General features: G+C 40.2%; 1 protein-coding gene and 1 pseudogene across 1 annotated transcript; both read right to left on the bottom strand.

Moving 5' to 3' along the window:
• Window positions 1-2090: 2090 nt before the first annotated feature.
• On the bottom strand, window positions 2091-6696 carry LOC116296672 (QRFP-like peptide receptor; annotated as a pseudogene).
• A 66-nt stretch (window positions 6697-6762) lies between these two features.
• LOC116296651 (uncharacterized) lies at window positions 6763-24248 on the bottom strand. The gene is made up of 11 exons (XM_031704704.2): window positions 24168-24248; window positions 18690-22671; window positions 17812-17989; window positions 16529-16732; window positions 15624-15705; window positions 15080-15330; window positions 14331-14559; window positions 11881-13232; window positions 10969-11325; window positions 9660-10224; window positions 6763-9380 (listed from the first exon to the last, which is right to left on the bottom strand). Exons 2-11 carry the CDS (start codon window positions 22625-22627, stop codon window positions 8182-8184), a joined length of 8355 nt encoding a protein of 2784 aa, XP_031560564.2. The 5' UTR covers window positions 22628-22671; window positions 24168-24248; the 3' UTR covers window positions 6763-8181.
• Between the last annotated feature and the right edge of the window lie 86 nt (window positions 24249-24334).

Below are 24334 nucleotides of genomic sequence, written 5' to 3'. Positions count from 1 at the left end.
TTTTTTACGACCAGATAATCGCTCTTCTACTCGCTCAACACTATTTTCGATTTTCATCTAATAACAAAACACTCAACCCAGATGTCGATCTTGAAGCCTGACAAAACCCTTGTGGTAGGAAAGGGTTTTTCTATTTTAGACAAAAACGTAAACAACATTAGTCTAGTGTTGTAAATACAGCTATTTCAAAAACAGTTGGTGAAGAATATTTTGTTGCATGTTGTGTGCTGCATATATCTTGATTGTTGCTTACTAACAGAACTCTTGAAACGTATATTAATGCAAATATGCCGGGAAAAGGTACAGATAAACAAATAAAATGCCATATCGATATGACCTCTCGCTGATTGAATTCAAATCTCTCATATTGTAGTTCGGGCTTGTTATGCAAAAAGCAAGATAGCTGTATAAATGGAAGATTGTATGATTATGGTGGTACAATTAAATGCAATCATTGAAATTTTGAAAAAGCATTGATCAAGTATCGGGCATTTTGACAGCAGATTCATCTAGGGTCCTCGCAGTATTTTAAAGGTTAAAGCGACACCGGGCATTCTGACAGCAGATTCATCTAGGATCCTCGCAGTATTTTAAAGGTTAAAGCGACACCGGGCATTTTGACAGCAGATTCATCTAGGGTCCCCGCAGTATTTTAAAGGTTAAAGCGACACCGGGCATTTTTAATATGCCGTACACCGGGGACTTGATAAAAATAAAATCATTTACGAAAATATTTCCCTTCATAGAGGGCTATCGCATCACGTTACTGATAATACTAAAAAGTAGTTCATGAAAAAAGCCATTAGGATTGATTGTTTTTATGCCAAAGAGCTCTTAAAGAATTCTCTTCAACTTCTAGAGAAATTATAGCACCGACTTCTCGAAATGAAGGGCGGTTAAAGTGTCAGTCTGCCTTCATCATAACTTTTGTTCGATATCGTATTTCTTGACTGTTGCTTTTGAAATATCAATATTGTTTCTTAATGGTGGTTTTATTGTCAAGTGGCTCTGAGTACAGAGGAAGATGATGTTAAAAAGGCATTTCATATGAGGGCGAATATTTTTACGTTTATGTGGATGGGGCGAGTAGAGTACGGTGGAAAAGCCGTGGATCGACTTGTCAAAATTAGTTCTTGAATGCAAAAAAAGAAAGAAAAAATGGTAACGAAACGCAACGTGCGGTAAATTCGATTCTATCTGTGAATGGATGGATGGATGGTAGATGTAAGAAAGAAAGAAAGAAACAAACAAACAAACAAACAAACAAACAAACAAAGGAAGGAAGGAAGGAAGGAATAAAACTCATTTTTCATTCATAGAAATTTCTTTTAAGATTTGTCCATGCAAAGGCTGGTGGAAATACAACTGGCAACTAGGTGCACAACGAGATAGCAAGAGTACTGAGATGAATCGTATTTTGTCTCTCCATTCAAATTAGCCCGACCATTTTATCAGCGTACTACTATATATTCTAATGTCCTAAAGACCCGCTTAGATTGGACCTTTTCACAAGTAGTGTTTTGAAGGTACGAGAGCACGCACCTGTTGAATACGGACATCATAAAGGTGCCCGCATTAAACAGGTTTACTTTTATAAGAAAATATTAAATAGACAAGGATTGAACGTATGATGCATAGCTGTTCTTAACGATGAATGTCATATAAAATCAAATCTTGCCTACACTCATTTGAAGAATCGTTGTCGGGTTCAGAAACATAGAACATAGAAGCTGAGACCGACATGGAACATGGGAAGTACATTAATTAGATGCATGCTGTGACCGGCGACGCGTGGCACCATCTACTGTTTTACGCGTTTGGCATTCTAATCCGAATGCATGGATGGCGCAAATGAATAAATTATAATATAATTATATCATTTCCCATGTGCCATTTCGGTCTCAGCTTTTATGTTCTATGTTACTGGACCCGACAACGATTCTTCAATTGAGTGTATACAAAAACAGAGGAGATATAGGTCGTATTAGAGAGGTTTCCGAATCATACAGTTTTATTTCATTATCCAATATTAACATTATTGTTTTTATTAGAGTACAAACACTATAAGTGTGTAACATAAATACCACTAAATACTGCTAAATTATGCTAATCCTATTGCTTTATATTGTTTGATTAGCACTATTTACTACTAAATAGTGCAAAGTGTTGAAAACTTTTAGTGTTTGTACTCTATCATTATCAGATCATTATTATGTATTTTATTTTGTATTTTATAAAAATGTCGTTTACTGATTGGCTCTCTAAAATGACGTTTACTGCTGGTTGGCTCAGTTCAAAAGCTATTTGAAGACGAAAAAGAAACAAAAATCTATTTGGAGAAGCGAAGAGAAAGGTCCCCAAGTGAGGCATGCCTGGTTACAAAGACTGGGCAGCACTGTACTCCAACCGAGCATGCGCAAACGTGAAAGTGAAGGCCTGGTTGTACAGCAACCAAAGTACGCAAAAGTGACATTTTTTTCCCCCTTTCTAACTACTTTGATTTTAAAAAGCCATAATTACAAAATTATCCATTTTTATAATCTTTTTTCTTTTCTCATTTTGGTTTGAAAATTAATACGATTTTTTAAGCCAGTTAATGGAAAGATAATCCAAATTCTGGTACGATTCGCGGCACGCATTCATTGCTGGTATGGACTAGTTAACGTCGATATTTAGTTCAGTTTATTTATTTATTTATTTTTATAAGCTGTGTAGCTGCTAATGACGATAATTTACTAAACCGGTTATGTAGTAATTTGCTCAAATTCTTAATGAATTTTTTTTGTTTGTGCTTTTTTGGCCAGAAATCGTCAGTAGCGAAGCAAGTACTACAGCACGCACGACTACTCTTGAATCTTTTCCATGAAAACAATTCTGAAAGTCCTCTCTAGGTTGGTCTCTCTTTTTCCCCCGTTGTTTTGAAATGCGACGACGAAGTGGTAAAACTAATAAAAACAATATGTAGATATCGCTTTCGATCGACTTTTTAAATAACATTATGATAGGTTAAAAAAAAAATCTTGAAATATTTTAAGCAATTTCTATGAAAATTTATTATTTTTAATTAACGTTTAAGCAAAGTGTTCGATTTCCTTAATATTAGTCAAGCAGTCCTCATAATGTATATCACGAGTTTTATAGGCAAAGCGTATCGCATGTGATTTAACCAAATTCTATCCCTTAGAACTCTCGAATAATTTATTTTATTTTAGTAATTAAACTTTGTCGGGGAAACGTTTATTGGAGTTCAAATGCCCCCGACGGCTGTTCTGTTATCGATTAGAGATCTTTCTCTCTCTTTCTGGTTCTTTTCCTGTTTTGGAAAAAACTATAAAAATATTGGCGATTGGCTGTAAAGGGGGCTACACGGTCGTATGATTGTTTTAAAAGTGCCTATAGATAAGTGTATAGAAACCGGCTTTATTTTTTCTTTCTCCTCTTTATTATTTTGCTTTAAATTCTTTTTCTTTTCCCCCTTCTAGATCCACCATTAACCTTGAAAACGTTAATTATAATGTCTAACTCCTATATTTAACGACATAAAAACGATTTCCTCTCTAAAGAAAATCGATATATGACTTCCGATGTCAACAGCGACTGTAAAGAAAGAGCGAAAATCGTGCAAATACATATCATTGCTTTAAAAAAAAGTTTTTGATATTAAAGATTTTAGTATCGAGTGTCTCAGTTCCAGACGCTTTCCATTGATTTTTTTTTTCAGTGCAAAGATAATGATAATATTTTAGCAAATAACTTTTTGATTCCCCGCTTGTATTTAGCTAAAAATAAGAAATAAATTGAGGGACAAACACAGCTATAGACATACGTGAAGAACTGAAACAAAAAGAATACAATCTGTATTCTGCAGGCGAGTAATGGCTTCCAGTCCCATGGAAAAGCCCAGAGGATCATAAAAACATTGTACGGACCCCAACATAACCCGAACGCAAGCACCAGAGTAAAGGCCATTTTTGTAGTGTTTTTGATAGTTTGATTCCTACGGCTTCGCGCTGCTGATGATTGTGGATTGTAGAGTGGAAGCCATTTGATTAAGGTAATCAAAATAGCCGAATAAAGAGTAGTTAGGATAAAGAATGGAATGATGATGACCAGGACTAGAACGATGGCTGAAAAAGTACGATGTGCTTTGACTTGATCAAAAGCTGGGCTCCAGCGTTGTACACAGTACGTCAGTGTTGTTATGGCGGTGAAGACGAAAAGTGTAGAAATACGGAGAAAAAATGGTCAACGACATTAACCAGATAAACACCATGAGCAATGCTATGTATTTTGATTTCTCGAGGAAGGAACTGTTATTTCTGCAAACAACTGCTCGAAACCTGTCAAACGTCAATCCTACAAGACTGAAAATTGAAATAACTGGACTTACATCAACCAGTAAAAAAACTACTTTACACAGACATTCACCAGTCGTACCGTCTACCAACCATACATTCGAGTTGTTGGCAGTCTTGATGATTTGATAAGGAAGAGCAACAGCCGGAATCAGAAGATTGGATATGGCCATGTTGATGATGAAGTAGTCCAGAGTGGTTCTCATGTTCTTGTTGGTGTAGATGACGAGAATCGTAAGAATGTTCCCTAAAAGAGCCACTGGGATGAGGATTGAGTAGGCGAAGATTTTGCCCGTTGTTGCCGAGCTTGATGTAAAAAAGCTGCAACTGTTTCCTCCTAAATTGTTCGATATGTTCATCATGTTCGGTTGAGTGCCAGCTTAATCCATTTTTCAGTTCATTTACTTTAGCTGCTTCTTAATTGCCCTATTCCATAATGACGTCACAACTTGTTTACAAGGGGGACAGAATCATCGAGAACACTGGGAGTTTCGACAAAATCTTCTTTCTCTCCGAAAGCGAGGCTTCAAATTGTCCAGTTTCCATATATGTTAGGTGTCAAGGTTTATCCTTCTATACTAATAGCATTTTGTTATTCCTCCCTTCTCTGTTTTGTGAATGCAATTTATTGTGTTTTTCTTTGTGTTGTTGTTGTCATCCATAGCGTTAAGACAATAGACTGTTTTGATGTGACGTCATTTGAAATAGGGCAATTAGTTTATTTGCTTTTCTCGCAGTTGTCCTCACATTTACATTTGAATTCAATGACATCCCTTTGGTAAGACAAAAGTGGAAAAAACCTGATTTGCTACGTGCAGAGATAATTTGTTATCAAGTATAGACTTGTAAGGCTTGTGCAGTTCATTTAAGGGTGTACGTGTCTCAATGCCGATGTTTTTCACATGCACTTAATCATACAACTCATGGTGATTCTGGATGATCTATCAAATTATCTCTCTCTATGAGATCAAAGCAATCAAATATAACAACCAAAATCTTGGGGGTAGAAAAAGGCTCAACTGAAAAACTAAATCAAACGGCAAATTAAAGAAGGGCATAGAAGATAATAAATATTTAATTGTTTTGGGTAAAAATATAAGAATTGTTAGGTTGCTGTACGGTTTGACCAAATTTTGAACCAAAAATAATGAAGGATTATCGAAAAACAATCTTTTATCTAGGGAACTAAACCACACTGCGGTATATACATTTTAAATGTAAACCACGTTTATAGATACAGTGCTTTGCAACAAAGCGGCTTCCAAGTTGATTGAGATAATTTTCGGTCCGTAGTTTCGAAATTCGTGTTAATTCTCCCTAGGCTTTTTTTCCCCAAAAAGAAGTGTATTTGAAGTTCACTCAATCAATTGAAGAAGTTTTAGAAGTTTGAAATGCGAGAATATAGATATTTTTATAATTTTTTTTAAAATTTTTAAACGCTACTTTTATATCTAGAATGTTTTTTGTTGTTTTCTGCTGAGAAAAAGAAAACAATGCGCTTGGAAGATATGTGAAAAATTTAGAAAATATTTAGAAAAATTATCAAAAATTAATTGAGGTTTAGACTGTCGGGGAACGACATGACAATCTATGCAAGGGTGCTGTATAAAAGAAAATTAAATACGTGCGCCAAATCACGTACTTCATTATAGTGTCATATTTATCTTGTTGAAAATAATGAATTGAAAGATTCTAAGGCTTAACAAAAATGATGTTTAATGAACAACTGTTTCTAACAACATGAATTTTTTCGCATCGACTCAAGTTATTATCTAAAAAATTTAAGAACAAATTTGACAATATTAACGAACTTTATACATAAAAATATTGAATTTTGAACAAATACTGATTTGGCTACACGACTCCAAAGATATCGGAATACAATTTTTGAATATTTTAGTCTTGTATTTTTTTTTTTTCTCTTTTTTTTCATGCGCGCGATATATCCAATTACAGTTTTATTTCCAGTAGAGCTATTGTTTTATGGTTTTACGATTTCACCTCGGTTTTCGTTCGTTTTTACCATAACATTTAACTTTTGCAAGCTATTTTTTGTGGCTTTCCATTTATTTTTTCAGCTTTCTCTGCTTTATTTTTATAGTTTTTGCATTGGTTCAAATTTTATCATAAATACAAGAAGTCACAATAAAAATGTTAAAAAACACTCTATTTTTTTGTTGTTTTGACTTCATCAAAATTAATGATCATAACATGTGAAATTGTAAAATATTGTTTGATGAAAGCAAAAACCTGAGACGGTTTTTTTTTTAAATACCGAACCATTCTAAAAGAAGGTGAAATATGTTGATATAAAAACGCCTAAACGCGAATGACAAAAAAAAAAAAAAAAAAAAAAAAATCAAACTTAAGAAAGAAAGAAAAAATAAAAACGACACTGAACCCAGAATTAAACAAGTGTCAATTGTGTATTGATGTGAATAGGGGAAACGATTCTTTAAAACCTCTAGATCTTGAACATCTGACTGATCATAAATCACTCTGTTCCATCAGTTATCTTAATGTTCGTGTCTGTTCTTAAGCAGAAAGCAGTCTATATGCACTTATTTCAATAAAGTTAGTCAACAAAAACCTAGAAATCTGTGATCGCTGAGAATCATGGGAAAATGTGTTATATCCAATAAGTAAAGCTTTTGACACAAACTGCAGCAGTTGAGGATGCGCAGAGGAGGTGAACTTGTAACTGGTAGAAGATCTCGAGTCCATCAACAGTTATCAAGCGGTTGAAACATGTAAAATGTATCTCAGTACCCATAATCCTTGTCGGTCTTAGCTTTGTAGCTTTTCAGGTAACTAACTTTATTGAAATAAGTGTTTATACTATTTAGACTTTTGAACGAACGAGTAGGAGGATTTCGTTGCCTACGAATATCTCGCACTTGATAGATATATGACCGCAGGCCTTAGACGAAATAACCACTCGTTTTATATTAAAAACAAGTTGAAATCAAAAAAGAAAACAATATCTCTTGTTAAGTAGTTTCCGGCCTCTTCTTTTTACAACCCACACGTGTTGACGGTCATTAGAAGTTCTTAAATCTGATCATCAAATGCTTCTCAAAACTGCAATATATGAACCGCTATGTTTTCCATTCGGGTTAATGCCGTTGATGTGATGTAGTCTTATACCAACCCACATAACACGTTCTTTGATCGTTTATCAAACTTCAGTTGGTTTTCCAGCTGTTTAATTTTTCTGTTGAGTCCCGCATGGGAGGGAACGGAACTTATCCAAATAACCCACGAAAACTGGGTAAATTTGTTTTTAACTCACCTTTACAAGGCTAGCCATCGTGTGGTATCAACTGTTGTTGAATTGTTTTACGGTCACCAAGAAGTTCGCACATTGTTCGGCTCTGATTTCCGTACGAATGTACTGCCTTTTAAACAAATTATAATATTTGCTTGGTTTGTTTAGTTAGCTCTCTAAATACGAGCAAAATATCACCTTTCTAACTTCATTGAAAGCTTTTCTTACTGCTGTTTAGAAAGAAAATTTAAAAATCTGAATTTTCAGTGAATAGCTGTTTTTGCAGTCGAGTCCGCAATGAGATATTCTTTTGTTTACAAATTATACGAGTGAAGCTATCGGGTCGATACAGTGCTTGTTGTCTTATTTGCATCAACTTTGTATGCATCTATTATATCTGCTATTTGTATGGGAATCCGAGAACAATGTCAGAACTTTTTGGTCCTCGTAACACCTTCCAGCATCAACTATACAAGGTGACGACTCGCGCCGAAAAAAAAGTAAATTGGGTGAATGTCGTCGAATGAAGTTTGAGGAAAAGGAAGGAAAGAGGAGAAGTTAGCCATTAGACAAAAAAGTTGAAATTTCGAAAGCTAACTGCCAAATTCTCTCTAAAAACACAGACAGCTCCCCTTCACTCGTCGATAAGGGGGGTGTATCTAACTGAATGTCAAGCTCATGACGCGTAAAATTCTTGCGAAAGCAAGAGCACTCGGTCATCGGACGCGAATGTTCCGTTACTTCCTTGAGTTCTACGGTGACAAGCGACAGAAACGGATCATCATCTTGCTCGCTGCGAAAAAGCCGAGTTTTCTTGTGCCTGACCATACTGACTTCATTCCAGAGATCGTCTTTAATACAAAACATGCGTTTTTGCTTCTTGGTTGGTTTCGTTGCGGGAACAGCCTGGCTTGGCTTTTGCATGAGCTCTTGAAAAACTTCGTACTCGGTGTCCTGAATTTCTTGTTGATTCAAAGAGCGACGCGACTGAAGGATGAATCGAACATCGCTCTCGTCGCCATCTTGGGTTTTCTGCTGTTGACTTTTCCTCCACCTTCGTTTAACGTCAGTGAGGTACCAACGAAGGGACGGAAAGCAAAGCTCGGTGAAGTTTAGATCCCCGTCAAATTTCACATTCAATTCTTCATTTCCTTTCGTGTTTACGTCGTACACTTCAAAAGAAGCCACTTCGATAAAACCACTTCTTCTGAGGAACTTTTCCACTTGTTCCTTGGATTTAATAATCGTGAAGTACGAGCTGCGACACGGTTTTTCTTGCATCTTTTTTTCTTTAACCTTTTTCTCCTTTGGTTTCTGTCGTTTCTGGCGTGACCTTGCATTTCGTCTTGTCACGCCAGAATTCGTGACAACTAGTTCACGTTTAGGCTTCTTAGTCCCCGTTGGCTTGGCCTTATAACCGCGCTTAAGATTCGCCTGCAGCATTTGTACTGTAACAGGTTCAGCATCTTCAATAAAGGACTTTGGGACTCGAAAGATATAGATACGGCCAAACCGTACAGCGAACTCCATTTCACCGTGCAGTGCAGGTTCGTGTTCTTTGGCAGCCAGTGCGAACTGGGTGAGAAACTTTCGTCGGAACTCATCAAACTCTCTACCCTTGAGGCTCAGGGCGTCCTCGGGACTAAAGCGCATGGGGGTGGCCAGCATAGGGGTGTAGAGACGGGATCCATCGTGCTGAGGGTGGTGGCAAGAGTGATATGGGACAAGCGTGACTACGTCGTCATCGTCACGGTAACCTTACAGGAGAAGTGCAAATGAGAAGATTAAGAAAAGTATCGGCCATGTTGGAGAATATAACAAAACTAGGAGAAAAATTGAAAGGCATCGGGCGGCCATCTTGGAGATTATAACAATATTAAGAATAAATAGATATAAGCATGACAGCCATGTAGGAAAATGTATAATAAATAGAAGTCCAATATAATATGATGAGTGTAGGATATAAATTAAGGAATTAATAACGAGAACGTTCCTGCCTGGAGCCACAAATATGGCCACGTTAATCGTATACGTACCTTCAAACAAGATTTGGCTGGCGCCCTTAACAAAACACATGGACATAAACGCGGCCCTCATCGCACTCGTCGTACGAGTCATATCCTGTATAAGATGTTCAACAGCTTCAACCTGGAGCTCCGTCCCTCTAGCTTCGACAATCAACCGATAGATGAAACTCTGGAACTTCCGTCGGATGCTGACTTTAGCGCCGGTTCGTTCTTGAATTTCATGAGCGTTCTCTCTTTCAGCTCCTCTCATTGCTGCGGAGAGTCCGGTTGATAAATGAATAGTTTCACGAACTTCAGCTTCACACAGGTTCAAGAGAGTTTCTAGGTCTCCATGGACAGCGAGCAAATGATATGCGCGCTGCATTTGCTCCTGGAGAAAGCTTATCGAGCAAGACTTGAGGAGATCTTGAACGCATTTTGCATTAACCAAGCGTGAAATACTTTCTGGTATTCTAAGTCGATCGAGTGAAGTATGGCTGGCAAAGAACTCAATCAACACCTCCCCCGGTAAAAATCCTTTTAGATTTGGTTGGTTTGCGCCAACTTGGCTAGAACCTACCAATCCTTCTAGAATCTGAAAGGAAAGAAGGGAAAACGATACTTTCGCTTTGATTTTCTTATATTAATGGTTTGAGAAGCCAGTTCTTTTATATCCACTTCTCGGCGCCAGTACGTTTCTACGAAGCTTTTCGCTGCAGCGTGGGACAATACAACAGAGCTAAGCTCCAAACTAGGTGAAAGCTCAAAGATCGAATTAGAATTTTGTCGAAGTTGATTTTTGAGGAGGGAGGAAAACCGGAGAACCCGGAGAAAAACCCTCGAATCACAGGAGAGAACCAACAAACAACTCTATTCACATATGACATCGAGATCGGCAGGACTCGAACTCGGGCCGCATTGGTGAGAGGCGGCGCATTAGCAGCTTACGCCACCGGTGCTTGAAAAACCCTTTTTCGTTTTTCAAGAATATAGCTTTTTGGCTTGACTATAGATGGTTTCCCATTTTACGTGTCATTCCCTAGAGTATCATTTCTTTGTTTAACGCTTGTGCATAAAACGGCCGACAAAATCTTATTCTCTAGAGAATGGCACGTGCATGTCTATAAATGCGAAAACATTATTACTTCAAAGGTAAAGAGATCTGTTGTAAATAGGTGTATTAGTTTTACCAATCTTCTCAGTTATTTTCTATTTTCACCCGCCATTGTCCTGAGGAGTTTCCTAGCACATGCAGATTTACTTAGTAACTGCCTACGGATTTTTCCACTCAGTTAATTGTCCTAACGTGTGTATATCGTTATTTTAAAATTCCACTTACATTCTCCCAGTCTTGAAGTTGATCAACAAATTTCCGTTCTCTGTTCTTGTCATAAAAGTGTCTCACCACGTCTCCACTCAGTTCATTCACACACCCATTACCCAAACAGTGACTCAGGAATATAAACATAAGGGCGTTGGTGTTGACACATACTCTTTTGCCGTGACCCGTCAAACCAGACTTGTGACCCCACAGGAGAAGAAAGCGTAGGATTGGAAGCAGGAGTGGTTCGGACATGATATAGTAAGAAACGACGATTGCTTTATCCAGACCATCTCTCGAGGCGCTCAGATCGAAGGGAACTTCAAGAGACAAGGGCGGGGCTTGTTTATTCTTGAAATTCTTACAGCAGATTACCTGCAACGATTTAAAGATTCTTTAAGAATTTCTTCTCAAGTACTAGTGGTTTCATGAGCCGTGTAATGGATAAAGCGATACTTCATGTGACATAAGCTTTTATTATTCATGTGCCAACCAGAGATTGCTGGGTTTCACTTGATGTTATTTCCTGTCTCGTGCGAAATGTTCATCAGCTGAATCACTAATTTTTAATAGAATTCTTTCGGGTTGACAGCACGTGGTGGCCAGTGTTTGACCACCATTTGGAGCAGATAATAAGATTGACTTGGGGGAAGAGGAGGAAAAAAGGGGAGGAAGAAGAGAAAGGAAGAGAAGGAAGAGAAGGAAGAGAAGGAAGGAGAGAAAGAGGAGGAAGAGGAGGAAGAGGAGGAAGAGGAGGAAGAGGAGGAAGAGGAGGAAGAGGAGGAAGAGGAGGAAGAGGAGAAAGAGGAGGAAGAGGAGAGAGAGGAGGAAGAGGATGGAAAGGAGGAAGAGGAGGGAGAGGAGGAAGAGGAGAAGAAAGAGAGAGCAAAATTTAGATTATCACTTTCAGGATTATTAAAGCCTGCTTACCGGTACTTTTGCTCTAGCAACAAGCCGTGTACTCTTAAACATCTTCCCCATCAATGGTGTCAAGGACTTCAATAGCTTAAGCTGTTCCTTCTTGCTACTGCTTCGAGGGTTTTTCCACTTTGTCTCGTACACGCACAAATCCACGTCGGAATTTTCACGAAACAGCAACGTCGCAGTGGATCCAAACACCGCCACATTCCAGCCCCTGTACACCTTCTGAATTGACTGAGCGACAAGGTTTCTTCCACTCAGGCGGCGTTTGTATTGTTGCAGCAACATTTCTTTGTCCTCTTCTAGACGCTTCATCAAGTCCCTAGATATAACGTCCACTTTCGGTCCCTTGAAGTGAATCTCACTGACGTCTTGAGCGAAACCACTCGGAACAACGCGTTGCTGCGCGGCAGAAAAACTACAGGCTAAACCAGTTTTCCTTTGTTCCCGGATGCTTGCCATGACGTCATCAACTACCCAGGGAAAGCTTAGAAACCGTGTGGGTTTTGGACCTCCACGAGGAGTACTGGGCGCTTCGGCATATGCTACGTGGTACCAAGCAGAGCCCTTTCGGTGCATTTCATTGCTCTGAAGGTTTTCTGCCTTGTGTCTTGATGTATCCATTTTGAATTCCTCGAAAAATCGCTTTCTAAACTTCATCCGGACGTCATTAACGAGTCTCTCGACGATTTCGGCGACTTCAGTGCGTTCTCTGCTAAGACGCTTGTGCAGTTTCCGAAAACATCCCGATACCAATTCGGCTTCCGTGTTAATACCATATATGGTCATCAACCTATCCAAATTCTCGCTGTACTCCGAGTACAAGTCACGAGCCTCCTTAACATACTTCTTGTAACCCTGGACAACAAAGGCGCGGTCAACTACAGGTCTTTGGATGTCAGTCGGAAGACTATGCTCAGCGTTTCTCTTAAAGGCACGGCAAGCACGATAGAGCTTACCTAACAGTTTATTCGACTTGTAACTTGGCTTGTCTGTCTTCATCATGAAGTCAGGATACTGGTCTAGACCTAAATCTAATGACTTAACGTCAGGCCAAACCCCAGTCTTAGGCGCGTCAACTGCTAACGAATGAGCTTCTGCCAATAATAAGCACTTTTCTGACTCCACTCCTTGGGCCTGACGATCTGCGTGCGCCTTGTGTGCATTATCGATGACCCCAAGTTGATCACTTCGTATGTAGTCCATTATAAAGCTGGTCATGTCGGCTGGGGTGATGTCAAATGGCGAGCGTTTTTTGGGGGGTGCTGTGTAATCCATTGGCGGGAAGAGGTCTTTTTCTGGATGTGAGAAGAGATCTTGGTGCCAGCTAACGAAGTAAAGATCTCCATCGAGGTCTCCGCCTGTAGAATGAAAATAATGTCATCTACTACCAGTACCAGACTCCTTTGCACACTTTTTTTTGTTCAGTTAATTAGGACTAATTGTCTTAGTATTCTCATGAGGAAATAAAAATTTGAATAAGAAAGAAAATTCGCGAAGCATTTTGGTAGTGATAGTAAAATGACGCCATCACGTAAACGGCTGATTAACCGATTTTTTATCGCTATTTATCATCTATCTGAGAACCAGACCCACGAGTTTTCTAGTGCTTCCGTCCATTAACCGCCACCCGGTTAGCTCGGTTGGTAAGAGCGTCGGTCTGTTGTGCGGGAGGTCGTGGTTCAAGCCTGGGCCGGACCAACACTCAGGGTTTTACAATAACTGAGGAGAAGGTGCTGCCTTTGTAATTACATCTGCAAATGGTTAGACCTTCAAGTCTTCTCGGCAAGGACTTAAAAGCGTAGGCCTTGTCTCCCAACCCTTCCTAACCAACAGTAAATGGGGGACATAAAAGAACCTGTTGAATTATTCGTGTAAGAGTAGGGGATTGTCTCCCGGTTCAACAGCCTATCCCAATCTGGAGGCATTAATACTAACTTACTAACAAATCACTCATGGTTGTAAGCTGCACGGCTGCTACTAGCGCCTAAATACGCAGCCCGTAAAGTCCTCCACTGGTCATGATTGTGAAGCGCATTGAGACCACGTAAAATGCGCTATATAAGAACCCCGTTATTTATTTATTTATTTATTTATTAAACTTACATTGGTCGAAGTAATTAATGTTTTGGTTGATTATTCTTTTAATTTATTTATTATTTATTATATATTTATTTATATGACAATTATGTTGAAAGGATAGCCGTTTTGGAAAGTGGAAGAAATGGAGTTTGGGACAATAGTCCAGTTTCGAGTGAAACTTGACGGACCTTAACTGGAACACGTGAATATTCTTCCCAAAATCGAGGCTAAGCCTGAGTAAATGAGTCTGTAATCAAGAAACACAGCGGTAATTTGGAACTCGAAAAGGGTCTATTGATAGATGGAATGAGGGACGAGGAGAGGAGAAAAGAGCAGAGTATAATTGGACCGACAGAATGGATATAGTTTACACTAACCTGCCATCTCGCTCGGATGCGGCCTAGGCCCAACACTGGGGAAAACAACACAATCTACAAGATGTCTTAATTGAGGCGTATCCACGGCAACCAGCTTCCTGACATCTCCCGGATGTAGACATGGATTTCGTGTGACCATCACTGGTCCCTTCAGAACGATCTTCTTGGTGAAATCAAATTCCTCGTTGCTTTTTGGGTTGGTGGATACTGCTGAATACTGCACGAAAACCTGGTGGGAAGATTTGCCAAGATATTTAATAAATAGACGAAATAATTAAGAAATAGTTGACGGGTTTACGTGCCGTGCCCATTAGGCTGTGACCCAGATGAACGGCACTCGAGCGATGTGCTTATTTTAACGAATATGAATTTCGTATCTTGACCGTGCCGTACTGTAACCGTGAAGGAGTATGACCGTGGCGTGCGATAATCGTGCTACACCTTGATCTTGCTGTACAGTGAAATTGCTAAGTGGTGACCGTTGTGAAATTACCGTATGGTGACCGTGCCGTACTGTCAAATTGCCGTACGTTTACTGTGCCGTACCTTGAAATGGCCGTAAGGTGACTGTGCGTGCATGCCGTACCGTGAAATTGTTGTACGGTAACCGTGCCGTGATCGTGCGCTGTCTCGGCTATGTTCAGTCCTTACCCTCGTAAAGTTCAGTCCTTACTCTATGTTCAGTCCTTACCCTCGTTATTATTAAACATCTACCTTGATGACTTAATAATTCGTGTAATAAACAATACCTGTCCATATTTGAGCGTCCCAGTTTCATCCATCACACCCATCATCAATCTTGCTTTATCTGCAGGTAGCTTGATTCTCGCTTTAGTCAACAAGCTTTGTAAGCTGTCATAGTACACGGCGGCGATAACACATCGAAAGAACGGCTCTACAGTCAGGGGGATGCCTGCCGCAGAAAGACTGCGATATTCTATACCAATCTTTACTGCTGAGGACATCTGTTGAACGGCACGACGTTCATCTAACAGCATCCCTGATTTTAAAAAAGAACAAAGTATAAAAGGTAATAGAGTGCCAAACACACAGCAAATCCGTAGTCAAGTATCCTCCTTTGCAGACGTTGTTAGGGTCATCACACAACGCTTCTCTCCCCAGAAGAAGCGTTGCGTGACGACCCTAACAACGTCTGCGGAGGAGGCTAGTACTCATGCCGTCTGTATATGTGTTTTCTTCTCTAATCAAGAGGTTCAAGGTCTAATGTATGTGCGGAATATGTCGTACTTTCCGTAAACCAAACTAATTAAACATTCGCCTAACCATCCATACCTGCTAGATTATTCAAAGCCTCTCGCATAAGCTGTTGGAACACTTCCTCTGGCACTCCCAGGTTAGAAAGAAGCATAATCACCTACAAGAAAACGAGCAACAACACAAGTTATTTCTCCTGTGCTGCGAGGGTTTTTCTTCAGGTTCTCCCTTGCAGTAGTTTTCTCCCTCCGTAATAATCAACTTCTAAATTAATTCCAACTGGTTTTAACGCATCGAAAGCTTAAGGGACACTTGGACGAAAAACCGTCAAAATTAGAAACTGATTATTCCTAGTTGAAGTACGTAATTTAGCGATGAATATGGATGACTTTTAACAACTACTCTACCAAAAATTCTTCATGTTTTAAGCACGTTATCCTCAAGAAATTTTAGGTTAAAAGCTAAAAGAACAATGCTTGGGTTGAGTAAACGGCGTCATTTACTCACAACTTCATATTAGATGCTACAATAATTGATAATTTTTAATTACCACTTTTGACTGTGAAGAAAATGTTGGTTGTCGACTATAGAGGTTTTGCACCACCACGTGACGACAGCCATGTTAGATGGCTGGCATACAGTCTTTTTACATGAGAAAGAATTCAATTCCCAAAAGCAAATGGATTCTATTGTTCTGCCATCTAACCACAGGCAGTCCAAGCTTTATTATGGTGCCGGCACGTGATGGTGCAAAACCTCTATTGGGACATCCCTCTGGAACTCACGGGTAAAGCTCTGTCGCTCGATCGTTTCTCGCTCCCCTATTTTTTTTTCTGGGAGCGATAATTAAAGGGGCGACAGAACTTTGTCCCTGGGATTCCGAGGATGGTATTGGGGGTGGCCATATAGATAAGTTTAACCAAGTCTGCATCGGGAGAATGCCGAACAATCAGCAGAGTAATAAGAATATTGTTTGTTCAAACCTGATGGTTTAGGAAAACAGCTTGTGGACGCGAGGTTTGAATAACTTCCAATCTTCGATGTGTTGATTCAAACTTGCGCATGCTTGGACGAAAATACGCCTCCTTGCCAGACAGCCGCGAGTCAACTGCTAAGACTCCTTTGTAGCCAGCAAACCGGATTTGGAAAGCAGATGGCCTGAACTTCTTTCCGACCTTCTTTAAAACCTACAAAATTTCACGTCATAAGAAACTGATATATAGCTAAAATTCTCTCCATTAATGATTTCGACTCAGACAATAGCTAACCCATTGTCGTTGTAGCAGTTTTTGCAGTAGATCAAGCATTGTATTATATCCATCAATATATATATATATACACCTATTTCGAAAATCGTTGTCGAACCAAGAGCCTCAAGTAACAAGCCAAGGCTCCAGAGAACGTCGGTACTTTTAATTATAATTGATTTATTCATGGTTCATGCAAGTGGCTATAGCTCTACATTAATTATCATCTCAAGCAGCCTTGCTTGGAGCAATTTGCGAAGTCAATAAATGAAAATGCACCATGAATAAACTAATTACAGCTAAAAGTACCAGCGTTCTCTGCGGTCTTGGCTTGTTGCTCGAGGCTTTTGGAGCGACGATTTTTGGAATAGGTGTATACAGTCAATGTCATTAACGTTGTTCACCGAAAAAAGACATTTGCACGTTTACACATTTACACATTTAGACTAAAAGAAATATCACGTGTTTCATTATGTATTCTTTGCCTCGTGTGCGTCAGCCTGAACTTTAAATGCAAAATTCAACTCGTGAATCGAAAATCCAGAATGCCCCGACTATTTAGTGAGGATTTAAGATGGAGAATGGTATTTCAGCGTTTGTTTTATGCCAGAAGGTTCGAGGAAACACAGGCCTTTTTGGAGGTTGTTGTGTCTCTCGTTGGATTCAAGGGTTTTTTTGGGGGGTTCTCCGGTCTTATTCAGGAACGAATAGACTACTTCGACGATACGGCGGCCATCTTGCCAGGGGGCAAAACGAAACAAAGATGACAGGAAAAATATAGTCTCGTGTGTTTGTATATCTTTTTGGGTAAAGGTGATCGTGACGTCTTAGTTTGTCGTATTCTTTCGTTGTGAGCTGTTAATATCAATCGACTTCATTAATGAAACAAAGCTTTATTTTGCAAACTGATAATGCCTAGCGATCCAAGATGGCCGCCGTATCGTCGAAGTAGTCTATTCGTTCCTGAATACTTCGATTTGTGAGTTTGCCATTTTTCCCCCTGGACGTTTCTTCGTTACCTCCTTGGCGAGTTCCTGTGATAATCCGCCAACCCCATCAGAAAACGTATACTTCCCGTCTTCAGTAACAATATCGTTTTGGTCATTCCAACGAACGCCATCATCGATGCTTATACCAACGGTGTCCAAGGATGTCGAAAAACACTGACCCATTCGTGAAACATACGTACCAACACACCTGGAAAAGACAAGTGGATATATAATACCTTAACTCAGGAGTGGTGTTGGCCGGTAGCGGTGGTGGTATAGTGGTAGTATTGGAAATTGTGGTCAATGTAGTAGTAGTGTTGGTGGTGTAGTGGTAGTATTGGAGATGGACGTCATTCTACATACGGTGGTAGTAGTGGTGGTAGTGGCTGTGGTGGTGGTTGCGGTGGTGGTGGTAGCTGTGTTGGTGGTAGTGGTGGTGGTAGTAGTGGTAGTAGTAGTGGTGGTGGTGGCGGTAGTGGTGGTGGTGCTAGTGGTAATGGTAGTGGTGTTGGTAGTGGTGGTGGTGGTGGTAGTGGTAGTGGTAATGGTAATGGTAGTGGTAGTGGTGTTGGTAGTTGTAGTGGTAGTGGTAGTGGTAGTGGTGGTAGTGGTAGTGGTGTTGGTAGTGGTAGTGGTGTTGGTAGTGGTGTTGGTAGTGGTAGTGGTAGTGGAGCGGTAGTGGTAGTGGTAGTGGTATTAGTGGTAGTGGTATTAGTGGTAGTGGTATTAGTGGTAGTGGTTGTGTTAGTGGCAGTAGCAGTAGTAGTGGCGGTGGCGGTGGTGGTAGTAGTGGTAGTAGTAGTGGTGGTAGCAGTGGTGGAGGCCGGTAGTAATAATGATGGTTGTCGTTTGGCGGTACTGGTGTAAGTGGTATAATGGTAGTAACAACATTGCGTTGCAAGACTAACCTGATTTTCGAAAAGTCTCCCATCCAAGCTCGAATGGCGCCTGGATTCGTTGAAGACTTGACAAGCCAACAGCTATGGCTACGAAGCTGGCTGTTAGAGCAACCAAGAAACAGATATCGTTCTCCACAAATCTCTACTCCTTCGTCAAGCACGTTCTTTATATGAAAAAGTACTTTGCTCAGATCGCAGTTCGATGATGAAATCCTGGAGTAATCTTCATCTCGGATGTTCGCGCAGACAAAGTCTTTAGGAGAGTATTTTCTCAGAACCCGGTTATTTTGCATGATTTCTTCTGGGCTGAACAGGAGACGGGTTGGTGTAATTATCAACCGTTTGACCAGAGCACAATGACCAGGAATTGACTGAGGCGTGAAGCGTAGACAACGAAGATTTGGGTCTTGAAGGATTTTTTCAAGCGTCTGTTCAGGTTGACAGAATATGTCCTCGTCAAGAACTTTGCTAAGTTTGTCTAATGCGGCCAGAGCGGTGTTCTTAGGTTTGCTCGATAGAAGAAGACCAAAGTTGAGGACTGTGATACGGCCAAGTACCACTGGATGGTAAGCCAACAAACACTGAACAGCATATCTTATGTCTTCGTCCAAACGAGGTGGAAGGTACACCTCTGTGGGCCTAAGTAAGGATCTTTTTTCGGTTTTCACTGTGGCAAAAAATATATCTTTACCACACGACTTAAGGCCAGAATAAACTTTATCAAGATCTGTGTTGGAGATTTTAAGCATGTAGTTTGAACACCGACCAAATGCGTCTTGGCTATCGCTCGAAACTCGAAACCACTCTGTGATGGAATTCAGAGCCCGCAGTATCGGGTGTGAAAAGGTGGGGCCATCATTCTCTTCAGAAGTAGCGGCTGTATGGATAATATTTTCATCGTGAGGACGATCATCATCGTCGTCGTCATCATCAGCATCGGCATCATAAACAGCGCTAACTTCAACATCGCCATTGTCATCATCGTTAACTAAGTCCACCTGATATCCTTCATCATCGCTACCTTCTTCAGTGTCAGATTCATCACCAGAATAATAACCAGTTTCTCTGTCTTGAATAATTTTCTCCCACATCAACCCGCTGTCTTCTGACATGTACAATCTTGGCGTAGTATTCAAGGAAAGAAAGAGATTGGCATACTTCTCCTTTCTGTCTACGATAATAAAGCTTGCCAGTTGTGTGTAGGGTATTTCAACTTCATATAAATTCATCCGCCCATTTTCAGTGATAGTGAAGAAGACCAAGAGCATGTTAAGATCGTGTTGGAACAAAAGACGGATATTTCGTAGCTCTGTTCCTAGGGGGTCAGGCCAATGTTGGCAGAAACTAGTAGGATGGCGAAAGTACCCTACGGACAACATCTCCGCCGAAAGAACATCTACTTCTTCATTTCGTTTCCTTCTTCCTGTATCCAGGAGTTCCAACCAAGCTTGGGAATGCACGATGTTTGGGCCGACCGGGCGACTGCACCAAGATTTAGCAACTTCTTCCATGAAGATAAATGAATTTTGCCCGTGTTGGTATTCTAGTTCAAACCGGTACGCTCCCGAGGATGGAGATTCATCATCTTCTTCGCTTTTTATATAATTCATCTTATTTTCACTCGGTTCCATTGATTTTACGTCAAATTGGCTATTAAAGAAGGAAATGATTGGTGGCATTTCTTGAGTCGTGCTTGATCGCATCGTGTGCGCTACGACCTGAACACAAGGGGTTTTAACTTCGGTGTATTGAAGATGCGCTTCTTCCTGAAGTAGAACGCGTTCAGGTGGTTTATTGGGGTCAGGGACCTCCGGTTTCCTTGCTTCACAAACGAACTTATTTGCTTGCGAGACAGACGCATATGAAGTGTTATGGAGGATTCTCATAGCTAGTTCCATGTTTTTCTCTTTTTCTTCGACAAGAGCTGCTTCTTCGTGCTTCTTGGGATCACTGTAAAGAACAACAAACTTGCTGTCGGGTCGACGAGACGCTCTTCCGCGACTTTGAACAAAGGAACGCAACGACGGTGAAGTGTCGAACCGAATCACCAAGTTACATATCGGTACATCTAATCCTTCTTCTAACACGTTAGTAGAGATTAGAAGCTTAGTGTCCCCAGAACGGAACTGCCTTAAGGTGAGTTCTTGTTCCCCAAGCCATGCCATTCCATCGCCTCCATCACCATGTCCCACAAACGGCTTCGGTTTTAGTATTTTGGATATCTCCAGGTACGATTGGAGCCGTTGGCAGAACTTGTAGGCTGTTTTTCGCATGTAAACGAAAACTATTCCTCGCGAGGAAGGATCGTTTTGACATCGAAGGGCAAATGATTTGAGTTCTTTTACAAGATGAGGAAACTTCCCGTGGTCGACTTCTCGACAAAAGCTTAGTGATAATATTTGACATCTAAAATGATCAGAGTTATAATCATTGCAAACAAGGTCTTTCTTCTGACTTTCCATCGGAGTAGATGCATTATCAATCAATTCAAAACATTCCTGCAAGCATTCCATAGCGACTTTGAACCCCAGTACATTGTTGAGCTCCAAGATCCCAATAAAATGCATGGCCATCTCTCCAAGTGCATGTCCCTCTGTATTTTCCTCCTCGTGGCACTTGCAAATGATTTGTCTCAGGGCACCTCGGTAATTAGGTCCCAAAGGGGACATTCCATTGATGGTACTATTTGGAACATGCCTTAACAAGCGTGCGTCAATAGTTTTAAGGTAGCTCACAACTGCCTCTTCAAGGCTTCGTTGGAGTTGAGAAAGAGGAATAACTATGTGACAAGCCACAGGTTTATTAGCATAGAGTTGTAAATCTTCGGATGTTACTGGCATGCGTGCAGAGCAAGATAGTCTACCAAGCAATCCACCCAAGTTCTTTAACGTGCCATCTAAAGTAGTCTCCCCAGCGGGTGAAGCCGTTAGTGCGAGTATTAACGGTTTATACTTGTCAGGGCTCACTTTAACGTAATAATCTCGGATTATCTGATGGAAGACATGGTTACCTTGACAACGATGAGCCTCGTCTATGACAAGAAGACAAACATCTGACATACGAACTGCTCCATTTGGGTCGGCTAAGAAGTTAAGAAACAATTGGTGAGTCAGGACCAACACGTCAATTTTGTTCTCGGCAAGGCCTTTTATGGTTCGTTCAGAGTTGGACTTGTTTGCTTCTGAGGACGCGGCGTCACCAGCCATTATCCCTACAGTTAAAGAGGGCACTTGGTTTTTGATGTATTCGCCTTGCTGATGTGCGAGTGGAATACGGTCCACTATGAACACTGCAAGCTTTCCTGGATTAAGCTTCTTCATACAACTGATTGACATTGCTGCTATCAGTGTTTTACCAGATCCTGTGGGAAGGAATACCAGAGAGTTTCCATGCATGGCGTACCTAAACAGTTCAGCCTGGTACTCTCTTGGGTTATGAAGCGTTAAAGAATTGATTTCTTCGCGGGACATCAAGGAAACATCACAATATATTAGGGGGATTGGTGGCTGTCTGTTAATGACAAAGCTCGGGTTTACTTTTTGGACTGAAACAAGTTTCATTTCTTCAATCCCACACGCTTTTAGCTCGGGTACAAGTTTTTTGAGCTTGTTTTCCTTGATTTCCCTGCCGTAGCGATCTTTAATAAAGATCGCTTCTGCCTTAAAACAAAGAGTTTCTTCCCCCTCTATCACCTCTTCTCCTCCAACTTTGGCGTCGCAGCTTTGACAGAGCAACTTATACTTGGACATCATCGCTCTCCTAGCGTTCTCTTCGTGTCTTTCTACTTTTCTCACATAGTCTTGAACGTCTTTTTCTCTTCCTGGTTTGACCGCCAAATGGTGTTGGGATGGCGGTACAATGCCAAGGACAAGGATGTTGTTTGATGCTAATTGAGTCTTGCACTTTCTGCAGTGTAGTGTCCATTTGTGTGGATAACTGCACGCCATGTTTTCCTCAAGTTATATGAGCTTTATTCAAACAGTACACCAACCTTTGGGAAACATAAGAATTCAATACGTTATTGAAATATTTATAATATGGGTGTTAAAGGGAATCCCGATACTTAAGAAACGAATCTTATTTTCCAATCTAAAGTTTGCCAAGCATCTGGTCCCAGAGATGAACCTTGGAGAAATCCCTAAGCTAATGATTCTATTTCTCATTCCCAGTTACTTATCCCGGTCCCAGTGATGAACCTTGGGGGAATCCCATGCTTGTGATTCTATTTTCTATTCCCAGTGACCTAAATCCTGGTCCCAGTGATGAACCTTGGGGGAATCCCACCTTAAATGATACAATTTCCCATTCCCAGTGACCTTAATCGAGTCCAGCTCAGAGATGAATCTTTGAGAAATCCTATCTTGGTGGTTTAAATACTAGTCCTATCCAGTGGTTTAAATAATGGTCCTAGTGATGAACCTTGGAGAAATCCCATATAGGTATTATGTTTTCCATTCCCAGTCCTATAGTTATCAGCCTTGAAAAAATTCCATGTCCATAAATTTTATTTCTCATTCCTAGTGCAGACCAAAATTCAAGTCCCTGTGATAAACTATTCCTCATATCAAAAATAAATATTAAAAAACGCAATGACATTTTCTCGGTGCATAAAAGGAGTTAAAAAAGTTTACTTTGACTGGGGTATTAAAAGTTCAGTTGGACCTAAAATAAATAATTTTATATAAATAAATTATAATGAGAAGACTTTGAAACATTTTTGCTGAAATAAAGGAAAGCGTTTATTACATATAAGCTTTTTACTTTTTCCTTTATTTCCGTAAAAACGTTTCAAAATTACTAGTATATTATTCCTATATTTCGTTTTTCGTTTTAAAAAGCTTTCGCTTGCAGCGACAGAGTGGACCCGCTGTTCTTCTCACAAGCGAGTGAGCACGATCTGACATTGACAAGGATGTGAAACTAATCATAACGAAATAACATAATACACCGGATAAAGCAAAACATCACCGTAGAAAATTATTGAGCAGGCCCCGCTTGTACGAAGCCTGGATAGCGCTATCCGGTGGATAAATCTTTATCCAGTGGAAATATTTATTGGATAATAGCATCGACTTATATCCACTGGATAAGGATTTATTCACCGGATAGCGTTATCCAGGCTTCGTACAAGCGCCGGGTCCAGAAAGAAAACTTCTCTCACGGCAGGCTGCCATTTGAACACCAAGGAAACTGAAAAACTGAGAAAAGTTAACTTTTGATGTACATGATGAGATTCCTAAATTGCTGTCTATTGAGATAAAGGCTTTACAGTAAACTAAATATAGCTTAGGCATTCTTTATAAGATCGATATACGAAAAACATTCAAACCGAATCCATGCACGATGCATCAGTGCAAACTACAAACGACGTTTCTCAATTTCAAGATTTTCCAAGTGAAATAATCTTTTACTTTTTGACTAAAATTTTGACTGCTTACTAGGTAGTTCTTTGGAAACGAGTTTCATTCAGAAAGTATTCGGGTTTACCTCTTATTCTTCATCTTTTTATCTGTATATATAGCGACATCTTCGAGCAGAAATTTCATCGCATCTTCCAGGAAGCTGAACGCTCGAAGTTCTGCGATTCTCGGAATCGAAACATTAACATGAAAACCACAGGAAGCCCAAAGCTCTCGGTGAAAATTTCATGCAAT

This window comes from Actinia tenebrosa, unplaced genomic scaffold (assembly GCF_029948245.1).
Source record: "Actinia tenebrosa isolate PJP-AT-01 unplaced genomic scaffold, QUT_ActTen_1.0 PGA_scaffold3__52_contigs__length_22856419, whole genome shotgun sequence".
Lineage (NCBI taxonomy): Eukaryota > Metazoa > Cnidaria > Anthozoa > Actiniaria > Actiniidae > Actinia > Actinia tenebrosa.
The sequence above is the reverse complement of the archived record's forward strand: the minus strand, read 5'-3'. Positions and strand labels throughout refer to the sequence as shown.